Raw genomic sequence first — 18,748 nt, forward strand, 5'->3', positions numbered from 1 at the left:
TCCTCTCCTTGGAGGCGCCCCTCCCTCCCCGCGACGAGGGCGAGTTAGAGATGCTATTTGCAACAGGCTGCCGCTGCCGCGGTAGCGCGTCCCCGGGAGAGGAGCCGGAGCGACACGTGATGTGTCTCCTTATCAGGGTGCGCGGGGCAGCGCGGGGGCGGGCAGGGGGCGGGGGCGCCCGCGGAGCGCGGCGCGGCGGGGTCCCTAACCGTGCCCATCTCTCCCCTCCAGGGAGGCGCGGAGGAGGGGAAGTTAGCGCGGAGTTGATGAACTTTGCACATCCACAGAAACGCCATTTTGATTCCTTTTTCCGGAACAAGTTTGCGGCTCCCTCCCGTGCGCGCTCCCCCCGGCGCGCCCCCGCGCCCCCCCGGCGGCCCATCCTCCCGGCATGTCGCGGCGCAAGCAGCCCAGCCCCAGCAAAGTCCGGCGTAAGTACCGCGGGGCTGCCCGGCAGCCGCGCTCCCTTCACAAAGGGCAGGAGCGTGCCTTAACTCCGGAGGGACCTATTTCTTTTTTTTTTTTTTTTTTTTTTCCCCCTCTTCTTTTCCCTTTCTTAGGGGGGGGGGGGCAGAAAGAAAGATGAGGAAAAATATACTTCTGGAGGGGGTAGGCGCGGGGGTGAGGACGTTGCAGCGTGTCGGCTGGTCGTGCGACTTATTTAAAAAAAAATGAAATGCTTGTTAGAAGGGGAAAAAAGTTTCCTTAAAAAAAAAAAAAGAGGAAAAAAGTTTGGCTGGCAGCGGTGGAGATGATGATGAGTTCGTGCAGCCTCCCTCTTCCCTTCCCCCGCTCCTCCCTCTCCTCTCCTCCCTCCGCGGCTCCTGTTTTTTTTTTTTTTTTTTTTTTTTTTTTTCCTTCCCTGTTGCAGACTTTCTACCAACCAGCGGCACCAGCCGCGGCGTTTTGCCTTCAGGACCTGATGCTCATCCATATTAAACCGTCTGAGCTCAGGAATCCGGCCAGATCATCCCCCCCCTCCTGCTGCAAAGTTTATTTTTAACCAGCCACCGCCACAATTTGGATGGGGCTGCGAGGAAGCAACATCTTCTAGCCCGGCTCGCCCCCGTCTCCCGAGCTTGCCTTTTAACTTTTCCTTCGGGCTTATTTTCCTGCCGGCGGTGGCGGCGGGTCCCGCGGCGGCCCCTGCCCGCTGTTCCCGGCTGGGAGGGCCGCGCCGGAGCTGGGAAGTTGGGATGAAGGCGCCCCTTCTCCGCAGGTAGAGCCGGCTCGCGCCGCGCATCTCTCCGCTGACTTTCCGCTCCCCCGGCAGGGCCGGACGGCCGCGCCTGCCTTTCCTCGGCACTCCGGTACCTCTCCCCTCACTTCTCTACCTCTCTTCCTTACTTTATTTGATTTTTTTCCGCCTTTCCTCCACTTTCTCCACCCGCCCCCCCGCCTTCCTCCCCCCCGTCCCGGTAGGGACGTGCGTGTCCTTTCCCCTCCCGGCCTGCGCGGCGGGGGCGGGGGGGAGCCGTGCCCGGGGAGGGCGGGGGGCGCTGCCCCCCGTGGGTCCCCCCCGTCCCGCTGCCTTTGTGCGGTGCCAGCAACACATCCCTACGCGGCGGGGCCAGCGGCGGGCAGGGACGCCTGGGCGGCGTCACCACTACAGGAAGGAGCCGGGCAGCATCCGAAGCTGCTGAGGAGGGGTGTCCGGGCCCTCGCCCCCATCAGCCCCATCGTGGCACGGGGGGGAGAGCGGCGAGGCAGCGGTGACCCCCCTCCCGCAGTGGCGGTGTTTGAGGTGAAAACAAAGTTTGGGGCGGCGCGGCTGCCGCGCCCCCCCCCCACCCCCCCCCCCCCCCGCCGCGGTGCCCGGTGCGGATGGGAGCCGGCCGAGCCCCGTCTCTGGGCGACTGCGCTCCCTCCCCATCGCCGTTGCTACGGGCCGGACACCCCCGGCGGCGCCGCGGGGGCCGCGCCGAGGATGCGAGGCAGCTCCTCCTGCCCAGTTCGTAGCACACGGGCTCGGCATCCCCCCCGCCCATCCGCGCAGGGTGAGGGGGCGCGAGGGGCGCGGGCCGGGCCGGGCCGGGAGCGGGGCGCGCCGAGATGCTGCAACTTTTTTTTTTTTTTTCAGCAGAGGAGGGAGGGCGGTGGATTGAACTTTGTCATGTCGCAGATAAGTTTCCTTTGGCTTCTTCTCCCTGCAGTTCTCCCCCGCCTCCCTCCGCACGCACGCCTGGGGTTTTTTTTAATTTTCTTCTTTTTTTTTTTTTTTTTTTTTTTCCTTTTTTTCGTTTTTAAATAATTTTCCCCGTTCCACCTCTCGGCCGCGATATCTTCGCCTGCTCGGCATCCTCGCGGGGTTGCGCAGAAGGAGAAGCCAGCTCTTCTCCTGGCTCAGCACATTTCCCTGCCCGGGCCGCTCTGCTCGGCTGCGCACCCCGCGGAGGCCCGGGCGCCTCCGTGCCCCGCCGCCCTCCCACGGCCGCGCCGCGGTGTCCGGCCCGCAGCTGATGCTCTGGTCCTGCTCGCCGAGGAGCCAGCATCCTGCCCGGGAGCCGCTGGGCTGATTGCTGGGGGGAAGGCGAGGCGTGGGGGGGATACCAGCCGTTCGGTTTTAATCCCAACTCCCTCTTTCGCCTGTTTTCTCTTGGAGATAAGATCAAGTGTATTTACTTGTTTGAGAAAGTAAACATCTAGTTCAGTGTGATTTGGGGGCAGTGGTCTACGAGGAACAGCAAATGCGGTGGATGATTCCTACCATTCCAACGTCCAGCCCCATGCCTTGGAAAAGAAATTGCTTATTAGCAACAGGAGCAGTTGCTAAATAACGCCGTGTTGTCACCCCTACGGTGCACGGTAGAGAGCTGTTATGGTGGCTGAAGTTTTTTCGTTGAGGTCGGTCGTTTTGACACAAGCGCTGAGTTTTGTTACCGCAGTTCCTGTTTTCCACAGGGTCAGCGTGCGTGAAAGGGATGCAGTGACTCAGGGTCAGGCCAGCCATATTTGTTTTAGGTTTTAATTTTCTCTTTGAAGACTTAAGGGTATATAGTCTTTTCTTGGTGCGCCTGCATAATGCCGATTAGCCTTAACCAGAGTTGGGTACATCCAGGAAAGAATAGGTCCTTTTGTTTGTTAGAAACCCAGAAACAGCATGAATCCATCATCCAATCAATCAGAGTACCAGGGCTCTCCCTCACCTGCCGGCAGGGACGAATCTCGCCTCTCATGCTGCCGGGCAGCTGTTCCCGAGTGTGGCCTCTTTTGCTCCCTCACCTTCCTCCTCCTGACATCCGTATTTGGAACTGAATTCATTTAATGCAGTTGGAAAAATATCACCCTTTAAGTGCAATCAAGTAAACTTTTCTGCTTTCATTTCACAGACAGCTGCTAGTTGTTAAATTGTTTGCCCATCAAAGGTGACTACTTGTAGCCACTCTTACACATTTCTTTTGAGAACTAGCAATGCTAAAGAATATATATATATATTTGGCTTATATAGCAGGGTGTTGACTGGTTTTCTGGGGTTGTGGTGGTTTTTTTTATTCCCCGCCTGGACCTGGGTGTTTTAAGCTTGGCTTGCAGATTTCAGTGTTATGAAGCATCTTATTCTGACCAGGTTGTGACCCCATTCTTAACTCTTTACAGTATTCAGTGACCCTCTTGCAAAATGGCTTTTCTTTTTGGTTGAGGATTGGGAAATAACTTCAAGTTTCAAAGCTAGGAAAACTGATTCTCTTCATTACCTGTCAAGCAGTATGTGTGATCTCTTTTGGTACCAAAGATAAGTGCAGTGTTTCCCAAGCGTAGACCCGTGCAGTGCTTTTCTCACTCCTTAAGGATATTATCACTTTGCCGATGTTGAAGTAACACTACAGTCATAACAGTAGCTTGACTTTAATCTGTGAAACTTTCTTCTTGGACAGAAATAGTTTGAATTGCTCTCAGTTGGGCTGGATTTCTCATTTAAATAAAAATTGGTGATGCACTTAGACTATATAGATTAAAAACATATAGATAAATCCCTTTGGTTATATTCATTATCCCTTGTAAAAGTAGGTGGTGCTTAGAAGGTCATAGGATAAGTGTTGCTAAGCAGCTAAACAGAAGGATGCTAAAATTAACCTGAGTGTTTTTGAAAAGGATTCACTTTTTAAGTTGCAATAATTTTTAATTGACTAAAAATACACCTTTTGTTAATAAGGCATCCCCAAAAAACCTTAAGTGCATAGGTAAAGCTTTCCAGGGGCTGTGTCAAATGTTCAAATTATCTACATACAGGAGTAATTCTACCCTCCCCCAGTATGCCTAAATTTTACTGACATCAGGCCCTCGATTTGTGCCCTTTGCAAATGTCCTTCCAGAGTTATCTGTTGCTCCAGGAGCATCTGATGTATGTTGGATAGCAGCCTGTAGGGACAGTCTTGGGAAAAAAGAAACTGCAGAAGTTCCCCAGGAACGGGCAGAAAACAAGTAAATCCTGTTAGTCCGAAATCTCTGCATGTGTGGAAAAAGCCCCTTTTAACTTTTTTGATGAATGATGCCTAAGTTTGGAAATCTCTGTTTTAGGTGTACACTCTTGAAACATGTGAAATCATGTCTTCCTCTTTCAGCACGATAAAGGTTGTTTTGAAATGAGTGTATTATTGGACCGTGTTACTAGACCAGTTTCTGAAGGCTGCCTTGTTGATGTGGTAGCTTCTTCCTTGGGAGGTAATTGTCTGTCGAGGAGGATGGTAGTGCTGCTTTTTGTTCTCCTGAAGGTAGTGAGAATGGTTGTTGCTCTCTGTCTTCTACCTCCTTTCTGAATTCAAGCAAGATGGACAGTCACAGGGTTACAGGTTTAAAATATGCCTTTTCAACAGCATTCTGCAGCTTGGAAAAGGGCCAGAAACTGCTTCGTGTTCTTTTGAGAACAGCTTTATCATGGATGGAGTGCTCAGGTACCCTGCAGCTTTGCTGGAAAGTCTCTTAGGGAGCAGATGTAAACTTTGAGGGTGAGAAGGAATTGCCTTCTGAGAGTGCAACTGTTTTTTTGTTGTTGTTTTTTTTTTTTGCTTTCGGGTGGGAGATTTGACTTGACTAGTTGTTGTTCAGTATTTAAAGCAGATTTTCTTCTGGGAGGCATATGAAGAATCCTTTCTCTGTGTACATTGTTTTATTTTGTTTGCTTGTTTGTTGCTTTCTTTTTAATATCCTACATAAACCAGCACCTGTGGGAGCTGTGGCTTCCCCCTCTCCCCACGCAGGTGTAGAATAATCTTTACAGGCAGTGATTTCAAAGGCAGGACTTGGGTATTTTTGGGAATGTCACTCTCTGGTGATACACTGAAAAGTTAAGGTATTTGTGCGGAGCCAGGATGGGATTGAAGCTTGCAGAGCTTTGCTAGGCCAGGTTTGGTTATCAGCTTTTGGTTTTGATTACAAATGAACATAGGTGAGGTTGGCTGAGGTGGGAAGTGCTGGCTCTGTTCTGGGGTACTTCTGAACAGGAATTTCAGGAGCATTGACTCTTTGTTCTCCTTTGGTGCAAGAAATCTGATGATGGTTTATCTTTGATGTCTGCCAGTGGTGTTTTTCCCACCTGAAGGTGTTCCCTCCACCTCACCCTGTACTACTCTGTTTTGAATAGCAACATTTGAGGGCCGGTGACTTAAAAAGGTACAAACTTCTGAGACAGCAGTACCGCAGCATCTCACCCTCCTTCCTTCAGCATTTTACTTGGAGCAGAGTGACAGAACTTATTTAGAGCTTGTGCTAATGCTTTGTTATGAAATGTTGAAAGTAGAAATAATTGCCAGCTGGGGCATATGCTCTGGACTCCTGTTGGGTGGCTTGTTCATGTTGTGGTGTAAAAGGGTCAGAACAAGGAAAAGGGCCTGGACAAAAGGGAGAAGAGTCAGTGGGATACTTGGCTTGTGGCTGTGCTGGTATGAAACCTGTTAGAGCAGCCTCCTGCAGTCAGAGAGGAATTGTCCTGATGTCACTGAGCAACGCCTGGACCTGTGCTTCCTTTAGAAACAACACAGGCCTTCCAGTGTATCCTGCTTCTTTTTTTTTTTTTTTTTTTTTTTTTTTTTTTTTTTCCCTAAGAAGAGCATTTCAGCCTTCAGGCTGGCCAGCCTAGCAATCAATAAAGGTGGTTGCCTTTGACTAGGTCCTTTACAAAAATACATAGTTGATGGGTGGTGACTGTTTATTCAGAGTGATTCAACTAAGTAAGGCTAAGGGAATCTGAATACCTCTTTAAAGATGTAGAGAGAGGCAGCTGTTTCAACAGCAGGATTCATCTGCTGAGTCCCAGCCATCCACAGAGGTGTTATAGCAAGGGAAAAGAAAAACTGTCAAAATCCCCCAGGGCATTGTTAGGCTTCTGAGCTAAAACAGGTATTCCAAGGACCATTAGAGAGGGAGGCCTTTCAGGCCTTGGTGACCTCTCCTGTCTCCTTTACAGGTCTTCCTGTAGAAGCATGTGGAATGCAACTTTCAAATTCGTTTTCCTGCATCTAACCTTCCTGAATAAAAATGTTTTTTGTTTAATCTCATTTACTTCTATAATCTCAGGATTTTTGAGAGATCCTTTTCCTTTTGAAGACATCCCCACATCCTGCTGTCTGAATTTTCTTTGAAGATCCATTTGCACAAGGGATGTTATTTGTGTAGGGCTCTGAGAAAGTGTGGGAAAGGTGCTTGCACACAATGGCCAAGTGACTTCCCAGTGTCAGCTTTGAAAAATGGAATTTAGACTTTCAAGTCACTCTGGATAAAAAATGCGTTAAACTTCTTGGAAATTTTCTGTGCTGATGTGCCTAAGTGACACGTTAATTTGGTTGTAAAAGAGAAAGGTATTTTGTGATTAATAGTGGAATTGCCAGCCTCTCATACATGTAGAACTTTTCCACCTGGCGTCTACTGTTACATACTTTAACAGGTGTTAGCATGTGCTTTCTTGAAATTGCACAAATGTACTCGTAGGTGTTTTAGGAATGGGGGCTTGTATCATCTGTCCTTTGAAAATGGAGGGTGATCAGCCGTTGACAAACTTTTTTTAGTTAATTCAGGTTTGTGCTTCCTGTCTGAGGATAAGTGAAGCAAAATGTTCACATTGAAGTGTAGCTGGCCTTTGCTTTTATTGTGTGCGATTAGCTGGCTTTAACTGGAGCCCTTGTTAGTCCTGTTTCATACGGCAGGTGATGTCAGTGTTCAGGTGTATCGGTACCTGGGAGTGCTTTGCTCAGAGCTCTTGCATCACAGCAATAAATTCCACTGCTGTGTTCAGGCTGGACTCCTTCATTCTGCTAACATGAGGGCTTGGACAAGGGAGAACTGCTTTGATTTTGCACCAATATGCAGCGCTACTTCCTTGTTAATTTGGACCATTCACAGTTTTGGGGAGGGGAACGACCCTAGTTTAAGTTCCTCTTTTTGTTACACAAACTGTATTTTCTTCATTAAATTAAGTTCACCACATCTCATTGCTCTTTGTATTTTGAGAACATGAGAAGCAACCAGGTCATGAATACCTGTGTGCAGTTCCTCATTCAAGAGTGCATTTTTTTACTGATGTTGATGCAATTGCCAGTGTATTGAGAAAACACACAAGGTGTCTGTGGCATCTTGTGCATGTGCTCACCTGCTTCATCCCTTCTTCTCCCCAAAAGCGTTAAGGTATCCTGAATTGGTCTTCAGCTGGATAACTAGCAGCACAACTCACATACTTAGCTGTGTGTACATTCTTATGCTTTTGGGTGGGAGGAAGGAGGGCTGCAGGAGGAGGCTTGCTTTCTAAGCAAGACACTGAAGGTTCAGGAAGTGGAAGCACGTGCCATAGAAGCCAGCTGTAGAAGAGCTGTAGCTGGATTACTAAGGGATTCCATTTGTGCGGTTTGACTGTATTTTCTGGGGGAAGAACCATGAGTGCAGTGACGAGTGCTTCTCTACAGAGATGTAACTTATGTCTTGATTTAGTTGTTGAGTATATTTCGTTTGGTCTGTTCTTCCAACCACTGCAGGTATCATTTGTTTTTCTACCTTAACAGAATGGCCCAGCCAGGTGTTGCTAAGTACAATCTACTATATTTCCTAGTAGGGTTCAGGACTGTGGTCATTGGCAGCTTCTGGGAGAAGTCTCGGAGCAACTTCCCAGCCTTTACAGCAGATAGGTGTCTTTTCTGCTTGGTAAGATCTCCTGTCCCCCTCTGGACTGTCAGGAGCCTGAGTGTCCGTGTTGTAAAAGGGTAAAAGAGAGCTGTGTCACAGTGCCCCTGTTTCCCTAGTGTAAACTTGCTTTATTGTTGGAAACCGGTTTTGTTCAAAAAGTGAAAAATTTTATTTCATATCGGTGTTGCCTACACTTTGTGGGAGAAATATCCTCCATCCTCTGTCTCCAGTCCTCCTTTTTGCAAAATGACTGTGTCTTTTTGCTGGGTGTGCAGTGGCTACCGTGTTCAGCCAAAGCAGAGGGTGAATTTCTAGGGGTGAGGGAAATGATCTGTACCTCATAGTGGATGCTGCATACCTTGGGAGGAAGCCATGCAGATTATAAACTCTGCAGGAAGGATCTGGTGGATTCTGTAAACTCTGCAGCCTCAGTAACTGCAGTTTCAAGCAGTTCCCAATCTCTACTTGCAAAGCTTTTGGAACTTGAAAGCTCTTTAAATCTAGTGACTGAGGATTTTCCATGCTTCCCTTTTCCCTTGAGAGGAAAAAACCCACAAACTTAGAAATAAATAATAAGGTTACACATCTTAAATGCTCAAAAGCCAATAATGTTGAGGTGTTCACAGAACAATTAAGTAGATCAAGGTGAACACAGCTCATGCCCCGTTACAGTTGCTGTTCCATGTTTAAAAAAATCAATAAATACTTAAATAGTAGGTAAAAGTGGAAAACGTGTCTTCATCTGAATCAACAGCAAAATTCTTTCAGGCTTCTCTGGACTAGGATTTTATGTGGGGTATGTACAGCTGAAAGCTCTTGAGAATTCATAGCATGAAAGATGCCAGAAAACTTAAAAAACCTGAAATTCTAAAATGTCTTTGTATTTTTTGGTGTTTGAAATTCCTACAGGTGTAGTTACAAAGTCAGTGCATCTGTTTTAGGAGATAAACAGCAAATGGAATTAGCGATATAATAGTCTATTTTGACTAAATTCTTCCATCCAGGTTTTGGGCATCATTACAAGTGTGGCCATTGCTGTGTCCTTTTTTTAAATCTTAGGGGTTGTACTTTTACTTTCTTGAGTGTATTCAGTCTGGTGAATGGGAGCAGGAATCATCCTTCCCTGCAGGAAAAGGGGAATGTAGAGAATTCCCCACGAGAATGGATTTGTGACAGAGATGGCCCCTGTGTGTTTGGGGCCAGAGTTTTTATTTGCACCATTGCGTAACTCGGTCTCCATAGAAAAAGATGTGGGTTAGCGGCTTTGCAACGCCACATAGGCCACAGGCTTGCACGTGGCCATGGCCTGCCCCAGAGCCAGCGTGTGCTAGCGCCGCATTGGAGATGTACTGATGCCTCCCTGGGATTGTCCTGGGGCTCAGGACAGAAGGATCTGCTGCTGCCTGACTTTCGACCTCATGCACTGGCAGCCTCTCTTGTGCTTGCACGGCCTGAATCGACTGATTTGCAGTAAATGTTTCCGTTTGTGTGCTCGCTGTCTTTTCAAAAGGACTGCTAAAAAGTATTTGGGCCAAAAATAATCTACACTGGACAAGAAGATGCCAGCAGCATGTGCAAATTGCATGCTGTAGTTACTGTCCCAGCTACTAATTCAAACAGAGCTGCACAGATGTGGACTAGGAAAGTCCAGACTGCTGATTTAAAAATTTCCAGTATTTCTGGTAATGGATGTTTATGTGAGCTGCTTAGTCCAAAGACCCAGGAAATGAACTGGTGGTGGTCTTTGTTTAATTCCTGGCATACAGATGCCAAGTGTTAGGCTTTGATTTCCTACTCTGTAAACTCTTCGGGGCAGGGATCAGCATTCAATTACTGAGTTTTGAAAAGCCACCTAACACACTGTGGAACTGACCTGCACAGCACTACCTCAGTATAAATGTTTAATTATAACTATCTTCTTACCCCATAGTGGAGCCTTTCCAGATACCAAGGTAGAGGCATGCTGGGAACCTGCAGTGCTCCTGCTGAGGTGTCTCCTTATAAATAGACAGCTTTGGTTGCAAAGCAGCATTTGGGCAGCTCTCATAAATACCTGGTTTTCATGTGAGGGACAGATTTTTTATTGATTTCTTTTCTAGGCGGTATAGGTGCGAGTATATATACATGTTCAGGAGTCTGCCTCTGGTTTAGAAGCAAATACGTTCCTAGCTTTAATATGTGTTCTAAACCATCAGTCGAATCACATCCTTCTCTCTCCTTTTTGCTTTGGGCCTGTATGTAAAAGGGACAGATGTCAGGGTTCTGAAATTAGGAGAAGAAACTGGGAACAGAAAGATGTCACCCCCTCACTATGTCGCCTTCCAATGACTGAAATATGAAGTGCAGTTACTGGCTCTTACCATTCACAAAGTAAGTTAATTCTGTTGCCTTGAATGACTTGTGTTGTAGTTTTAAACTGAATTCTTAAATTATCCCAAAAGTGATGTATGTATCATTCGTTATGTTTGTACTGCATAAAAGCATATGGAGTAATGGAAACATCTAGAAATTAGACCTCCAGAGAAGATTCCCATTTTAATCGGGTTACTTACTTGGGTTAAACCAACCCAAATTTAAAACACATGGGCTCATGTACTAAACTAGTTGCACTTTCAGCACTCCAGGGGTCCGTCTGGGAGTTTATCGGTGCGTTGTTGTAGTCTGTTCCAGACAGCTTTGCAGAAGCAGTTTGGTGTTACTAAGGTTGGAATAAGCTGATGTCAGATTTTTGTCCACAGTGCATAGCAAGTAGAGGTCAAACACTTGTACAGCCAGTGATACTATGACTTGTTAAGAATGTACGCAGCAGGTCGCTTTTCAAAACATCTTTTGAAAAGCAGCCTGTGAGAGCAGTGCCATGTAGAAGAGACACACATCTTCCTCTGGCATCAGCAAATGGATGCATCCTATCACATTGGACTGCTGAGCATGTTTAGTCATGTTACTGTAATAAGCTCTGAGAACAGGAATGGGTTCTGCCCTGCTGTGCTTCAGGAAGATTTGAATGAATTTGACTGGTTTGTTCCAGGGAAACTGGTGTTTCTATGTACTGCTTTTGTGCTTGGTACAGTAAGGAGTCGAGTTTGGTTCGTGGCTGCAGGAGTGTTTCTTTGCATTATAGGATTGCTAACATTACAGTACCTAAATTCTTACTATTTAGAAGAGATAAAAGTAAAAGTATGACTCCCAGAATTATCAGTGTTTCTGGTGCCGATAGTGTACAAACCTGTTTGGTTTTGGGACTCTCCTTTGCCCGGATAAACTTGAGTATAAGGGACCTTGTGCTTCCAGCCATAGCCCTCAGGCATCTCTATTTTTCCTGCCCAGGTGAATCATCTCCAACATACACACATGTAAATTTTAAACGTGCCTTGGTGGGGGGGGTTACCATCTTTATCCTTATTTTTTTGTCTCATCCTGATAGCTCTCAAGATATTTTCTGAATTTTCTGGGGGGGGTGTGTGCGTGTGTGCACGTATGTCAGCAGCAAGTCTAGATTGAGCTGAGCACTGATCCTGCAGACACTTAAAACATGGATATAATTCTACTTAAACAGGTTGTTCCTTTAAAGTCAAAATACTGGCATGGACAAAAGTTAGGGGAAGTGTTTCAGGATTGGGGCCTGCCTTTAACGTTCAGAAAAAGTATTCATGACACGAGGCAGAATCTTTAACCCGTGTGAGCCACAGCTCCAAACTCATCTCACCGGCTTCTGAACTTCTTCAGGAAGCATTGCTCAGCCCAAGGAATTGTCGCAGCTCTTGCAGCCTGAGAAGAGTTGGTTTTGAAGAGAAGTGGCCAGAAACGTGGCCGTGAACCCGAACTTCTTCAATACATGGTGTTTGCAAGAGTTAAATGAAAGTACTCCAGCAGCTCATGTGCTCTCTGTGTGCGCATACTTTCCTAATCTTGACATGGGGTCTGAGCTGCAGGCTCTGAGGGTGTATGTGAAGTTGGCTTGGCTGTCACCTTTTCACTCCCCGGATCTGGCTGTGGCTCAGCACAGGGACGCACCCCACCCCTGGGATTACTGGCTGCAGAGAGCCAGCTGCCTAAAACCTGCCCGCGTGGGACTGGCTGGGCTGAGAAGTGCCCTGGTGCACCTCTCCTGCCCTCACACTGCTTCCTGCCCTTGTGGGGAGGGTTAGAGAGAAGAAAAAATGCTGTGCTGGCCCCCCCTTTCCTGTGCCTGGAAGACTTCTTGCACCTGTCTCGTGCACTTGGGTCGATCTGGATGAGCTTTCTGCTCCTCTGTTGTCATCATCTGGCTGGAAAATAGCTGCCTCCATGGATGGGTCTCCTTTAGAACAGGAACTGGTGACTGTATGGAGTAGTCTCAATGCTGGTGGGCTGTCCCTGCATGTGGGGAGAGGAAGGGCAGAGCACGTGTTTTTATCCTCTAGGTGACAAAGTCCTAAGGGCAACTTGGTCTTTGGCTCTCCGGGAAGAGAAGCTGCAGTTCTTTCAATCTACACCATACTGTCAAAAATCACTGAGCATTTTTGACCACAGGCTGAAAATGAAAGCTTCCAGTCTTTTTTCAATTTAAATTTCTTTGGAGTAGCTGCCTGTGTCCACCTTGCCCCACCCTGCAGGCATGTGGGTGGGAGTGGGGGCAGCCGGCAGGAGGGAACATCCCCAAAAAGGCAGAGTGATTTGGCTCATGGCCACACACAGGAGCAGGAACAGCTGCCTACATGGCCCCCGGAGCCTCACTGATGTCAGCAATACCAGCGCTCCTTAAAACACAGCAGTGTGTGTGTGGGGGTGACAGGGAGCAAGGCTGGGAGCAGCTTGAGGGAGTTAAGCAGTACATAAAAGCACCTCTAGGGTTCTTTTTTTCACACACACCCCCCCCCCCCCCAACGGACCTCTACTTTCTATAGGAATTGGGATGGGTTTAGGTGAGTGAGAGTTACAAGAAATTCATAAAACTAAAACAAGTTACAAAAACCAAAGAGCATAAAGAGTATGCATTGTAAAATTTGCATGTGGCTGCAGTATGTCTGTTTGCTAGGTTTTTTTTCCTGTTAAGAGAAGTGTGGCTAGGAAAAGTTCACCGCTGTTGGATAAATCTGTTCCCTCCTTTGTCCCCTGTGTTGTCTCTGAGAACCTGGTCACACTGTGACAGATCATACTGTCAAAGATCATACTGTGTTTGAAAAGTATCTGGCTTGCCTTGGGATGCTGCATGAAATACGGCAGGATGTGGCATCCTGCGGGGAGCATGTCATGTGTGCTTACTTGGCCTCCTGCGTGTGCTTGGGCAGAGGAAGGGAATGCACATCAGAAGAGCACAGTTGTTCACAGCTTCCTTCCACTCCCCTTGGTTGTTCCAGAGAGACGGCACTTGGCGTCACCCATGAGGTTTACCGAAGCTGCCTTTCCTGGTATGTTGATAACCAGGCTCCCTGGTGGGGTTGCCTCTGCATGGTTAAGAGGGGGGGGCTGTCTCATGGCTTCCATGATGTGGGATGGACCATGCAAAATTACCCCCTCATAGGTACTGAACTGGATGAATGTGAGCTCCTTTCAGGCCAAAGATGGCTTTTTCCAGTTTAATAGCTAACATAGCAGTTTCCAGAAGTCACAAGAGACTCTGACGTGTGGCTGGAAGTGCTGAGGGAAGAGGATACCAGCTTTTCCAGAACTGTGCAGCTCAGTCACAGAACGAGGTTGGACTGGACATGAAACTGGATTCCAGGGTGACGTGGTGATTGCAGCCTCTGCCGGCTTTGCTTCTTCCCGCAGCTGGGGAGTTGATTTTCCCAGTAAGCCTGTGCCGGCATAGTCCTGCTGCTAGTCTTGTGGTGTTATCCCAACACAGAAGTTGTGCTTGAATTGCTTGAGAAGTGGTAAGCAGCACGCAAATCTAGGCGACGGGTGTGAGCCAGCTTACCGGGGCTTCTTGCAAAGCTGAATTTGCAAAATTCTGTCTCCATCAAGGGCAATGTAATAATAAGTTGCACAGATTCCGTCTTGAAAAACAAACAGTGAAACACAGGCGTTGGGGGAGGAGGGTGTCGTGCTCTTTTACAAGGCTCTTTCTTTTTGTTAACTCAGTTTAACTTTACCAGTTAGATTAACTTCTCCTGTATCATTCCAGAACTCTTGTAGTAATTAGGAAAAATGACAGCGAGTCACAGCCCTCATACGTGGCTGAGTAAGCATCTAGTCACATTCTTTTCAGCTGGTACGGTGGCATGAAGAATTTCTTTACTGAAGGTCACAGAGGGAGACAGTAAGAGAGGCAGGAAAAGAGCCCAGATGCTGTGAATCCAGTCCTGTGTCTCCACCATTAGATCATGCTTTCCGTCTAGGCAGATGAACCCACAGAGAAACCTCGGTTCACAAACAGAGGACATTCAAGTACTACCGGCATTGTAAAATATGGCTAGGACTAATATATTTGCTCTGACTTTCATCTTGAGTGCCTGGTGGAACACCTGTAAGTATTTACATTTTAACATGAGCTTTTGTGCTTGTGAAAGCAGACAGTTTGACAGCAATGACCTCTCACACAAAAGCCTGAATAAGTGATGAACTTCCAACAAATCCATGACCTGAACTCTGCTGGATGCACATTGAAGGCGACAAGTTAATATGGCCTGTGGCAGTACCAGCAAGAGGCCTGGCTCTGTGCTGGGCTCTTCTGGTGGAAGAGGTCCACAAATGAGCCTCTAACCACTGTCCGTATGCCTGTATTCACTGGCTGGGTGAGAACCTCAGGCAGGTGTTTGATGCGGAAAAAAATTAATTTTTTTCCAAAGGTTTCTTGTCCTGCTGCTCTGCTCTGACCCTGGATGAAGGGCTTGGTTTATGTTGCAGAGGACGCAGAAGGGTGGATGTGTCTCCTCCCAAGCGGAGCACTTCAGGGTTTGCTGTGTTTGAACTGAATTGAGTGGTAGTTAAAACTTCAATTATGGGCATCTCTGGAGTTGGACGTGTCTCTGCTGCAAGCACAGTAACCACTGGCTGTCAGACAGGGATGACAGCCCTGGTACAGTAACCTCTGAAATCACCCTGACCTGAATCACGTTGAAGCTGCGGCTCTGGTGACATTTCCTCAGGACTGCCCTGTCCTGGAATGAGCAGTTCCTGGTACCTGCTTCTCCAGTGAAGCTTAGATTCAGAGCAGAGAATGCCTCCTCAAGCTGACAGAAATGCCTCTGGATCTGTTGCAGGAGGGGCTTTAGTTCTGTGCTAAATTTTGTGGAGTAAGTCATGCTGTGTTTTTTGTCTGCAAAACAGAAAACCAGAGGGAGACCTGATTGTGTCTTAATACCAAGTCAGACCCAAAGCTTGTCACGCCCAAGATGCTGGTCAATGTGGATTTATCAAAAGAGAGTATGGAAGGAGAGCATCTACTAATGATGCTTTCTTAATGTAGTCTACCAGCAACATGCAGCTTCTGGAATTCCTTGAGCCAAGGGGTATCTGTGTAGTTGTAGTGTTTAGGTTCAAGAATCCTTTTTTTTTCTGAGCTTGTCTAATGGCTTTTTGAACCTGTACTGACTCTTGGTATGTTGTGATGGTGAGTTTTGCAGTTTATCTGTATGCTGTCTTGGAGCGGGGGGGTGAAAAAGTGATTTTCTAAACCTCTCCTTTTATGCTTTCACTTTATACCATTTAAGACTTGTGCTAAGGGAAGTAGCAAGTATACATTTGCTACTAACCTTCTCCACACCTTTCAGGATTTTCTGGACCTCTGCTGTATCAATCACCTCTGTGGCCTTCCTCCCAGGATGGAGTCCTAATCTGAGTATGCATTGTTATGCAAAAATTGTTTCATACATTTGATTACAACGTTCCTCAATGCTTTTTAAAGCTTTGGTTTGCCTTGTTAACGTATCACAGGCACGTGCCAAAAATACTTTCTTTTCCTAGATATTTAGTGCTGTAAGACATATACTTGGACAGGCTTTAAAGATTTCCAGGTGATTCCAGCTGCCGTGATTCTGCAGCAGCTTTTTTGTGAAACTTTCTCCATGTTGGCAAGTCACAGTCAGAAGATGCTGATTGGTGAGGTTGTTTGTAGGTCTGGCTCAGTTACTTCCATCCTGATGGCTTGAGAAATGCCTGTTTAAATGGTGCTTTTCTTGCCGTTTTCCTTCCCAGATATACTGCTGGTTTCTATGAGCAATGCCCCTGTATTCCCCCAGTTAATATGCCCCCCTGCTTCCACCCTAGAAATGGCAGCTTGAAGTATGGCCTGTCTATCTAAAACCTTGATGAATACAACTTACCAGAGACAAGGGGCATTTGCCCTCACTCACTCTGGGTATTTCTTTAGGTTCCACTTAAACTGAGAGATACTACCCACAATAAAGTTTGCCCACTTCCTGTGCTTGCCTGCTGATTTGGGATGATGACTAGTATTCATCCATCAGTTTATTCTTGGCTGTTATCTGAGGAATTGTTTTGAGCTCATGGAAGTAAAATTAGCATATTTTGCAATTCTGCTGTTTCCATGCCTCTTTTTAATATTTGCTAGTTTGTGAACCCACTTGGCCATTTGTAGGACTGACTGGTCCACGTTGGTGGACTTTGAGATTTTATTTTTTGCAACCAAAACAATTTTGCTTCAGTACTAACCAAAGTGCTAGTATTTACTTACTTAGATTGCTTTACAAATCAGTACTTAGAAGGCTGCTGAAATGCAGCCACTTGTGGAGAGTGAGGAAGGAGAGGTTTAGATCAGGTCATGCTAACCCTTTTCTTCCTCTGTGTGTTGCACATTCTTCACTGCTGACATGGCCTGAAAAGGAACCTTGCCTTTTAAAGCTCTACCTTAACCTGCCCACCAAGTGGGGCGTGCTACTTGATTTGTGTTTGGCTGTTGAAAACTTTATTCCAGCTTGTCTGAACCAGGAACTTAGTTGCAAGGGTGACACCAGTGATTTGAAACCTTCGGGTAAGGAAAGCCGTTCACAGTGAGAACTCAGTTTTATCTAGGTTACTTTCTCCTTGTATTAAGCCTCTCAGGATTGATGAAATGTAGTGGTCTTAGGAGAAGCAAGCCCTGATCATCGGGTAGCACTGATTTATGATGATAATCTTTGAAGGTTGCTGTGTGTAAAACCATTCTAAACAAGCTGTCCAGCACCTAATGCTGAGCGCTCTGTAGGCTTTGTGAATTTTACAGTATTTGAAAGTAGCAAACATATGTGTTTAGAGAAAGGAGGCAGGGGCTGTTCTTTTAAACTATCAAGTTGTGGTTGTAGGTCTGATGAATTCAGAGCTCCTCTTGGCTCTGCTGCTGCTCTATGCATTTAGTAGCTTAAATTTAAATTGAGCATCATAAAGGTCATGTGAGGAGCAAGGAATGGAGCCGTAGAATGGCATGTGCTTTGCAGGTGTCTCTCTGCTCTTGGGTGTTAGATCAGGAAAACCTAAAAATAAACATAAAATAAAGTCATTGTGTATGTGTAAGCAGGAGGGCATGTTTATGTTGCTTTAATTAGAAGTATTTTCTTGACTGCTTGTTTTCTTGGGGTATGTATTCAAAATAATAAATATTTTAAATATCTTAAAGGTATGCCTTAAAGTGCTAGGCCAGAAAGCTAAGGACGTTTTTGTATTTGTCTGTCTTTTTAAAGTTTAGTTTTGGCTCAGTCAGTTCTTTTAGCAGACTTACTGTGCAGCTGATGTCCTTGTGCTGGCAGAAGGAGGTGGGAGAAGAACAGAGGATGACAGGACTTCTGATTGCAATGCAGGTAGAAGAGATTTTAAAAGACTAGGCTACCATTATTAAAAAGACCATTGCTCAAACTATCTGAACCATCATGTCTTCCTAGTGAAGCAAAGGCAGGATGAAAAGTGGAAGAATCAAATGGAATGCCTTTTTGCCAGTTTATCTTTGCAAGGTCCTCGAATCAAACGTGGATGCAATGAGATGCACTGCCTGCTAGGATGGATCTTTGATCCTGGAATCCATGCTGCTAGGTTAATGAATCCCTGTAGACAGAGCCTAATTTAGGCTTGCTCCATGGGTGGGGGGTGATTAGCAATGTCTGTTGTATCTGTCCTTGTATATATGAACTGCATCTGATGTGTATTTTGGGCTTAGTACTTTGCTGTCTTAGGGTTGTGATCTTGAAAAACCAGCACAACCATTTTGTGCTTTTTAAAAGATGCTTCATTTTTAATATGAAGGTTCTTGCCTGCCCTCTGGCTTCCAGCCTACTTGAAGGTGAGATTGGGCATCCCCTCTGTGGCTACTGTCAGTTCATGGGTATCTCTTACGTGATTCCGGTAACTGAAAGAGTGGCAGGCTTATGTTAATGGAGCCACTTTGCCTGGTCCCTCCCCTTTGCCTTTTCCCACTTGCCCCTGTAGTTCAGGTACATTGTGATGTTTGCCTTTAAAGGTTGTGTTTAACACCACTTGTATTCAAGCATCTTCCCTCTACCACTTCAAGGCAAGTATTCTTCCAGGTATGTGACTGCAAACAACGCAAAGGGAAAAATCTCAATGGAGATCTGTTCTTAGTGTTTTTTATCTCTTTGAAGATGCATTTTTTTAAGAGTCTTTTGATATTTAGGTATTTCCTCCCAGCTTTCCCTTTTCTGGTGTGTCTTTGCCTTGGTAACTAAAAAAAATTCATAATGACACTGAATTAGTGACTTCAGAATGGTTTCCT

At 46.5% G+C, this 18,748-nt stretch overlaps 1 protein-coding gene across 5 annotated transcripts in view; it reads left to right on the forward strand.

The window, feature by feature from the left end:
- The first annotated feature begins 52 nt into the window (after positions 1-52).
- The window catches only part of RREB1 (ras responsive element binding protein 1), a 121,847-nt gene continuing 103,151 nt past the window's right edge, over positions 53-18,748 (forward strand). For all 5 annotated transcript variants that reach the window (XM_040063583.1, XM_040063585.1, XM_040063575.1 and 2 more), the window contains exons 1-2: positions 53-137; positions 232-431. Coding sequence is in view for 3 of the 5 variants with exons in the window: in XM_040063575.1 (XP_039919509.1) it covers positions 392-431 (40 nt within the window). In the remaining 2 variants the exon portion in view is untranslated. The remainder of the gene's footprint in view (positions 138-231; positions 432-18,748) is intronic.

This window comes from Hirundo rustica, chromosome 1 (assembly GCF_015227805.2).
Source record: "Hirundo rustica isolate bHirRus1 chromosome 1, bHirRus1.pri.v3, whole genome shotgun sequence".
Taxonomy (NCBI): Eukaryota; Metazoa; Chordata; class Aves; order Passeriformes; family Hirundinidae; genus Hirundo; species Hirundo rustica.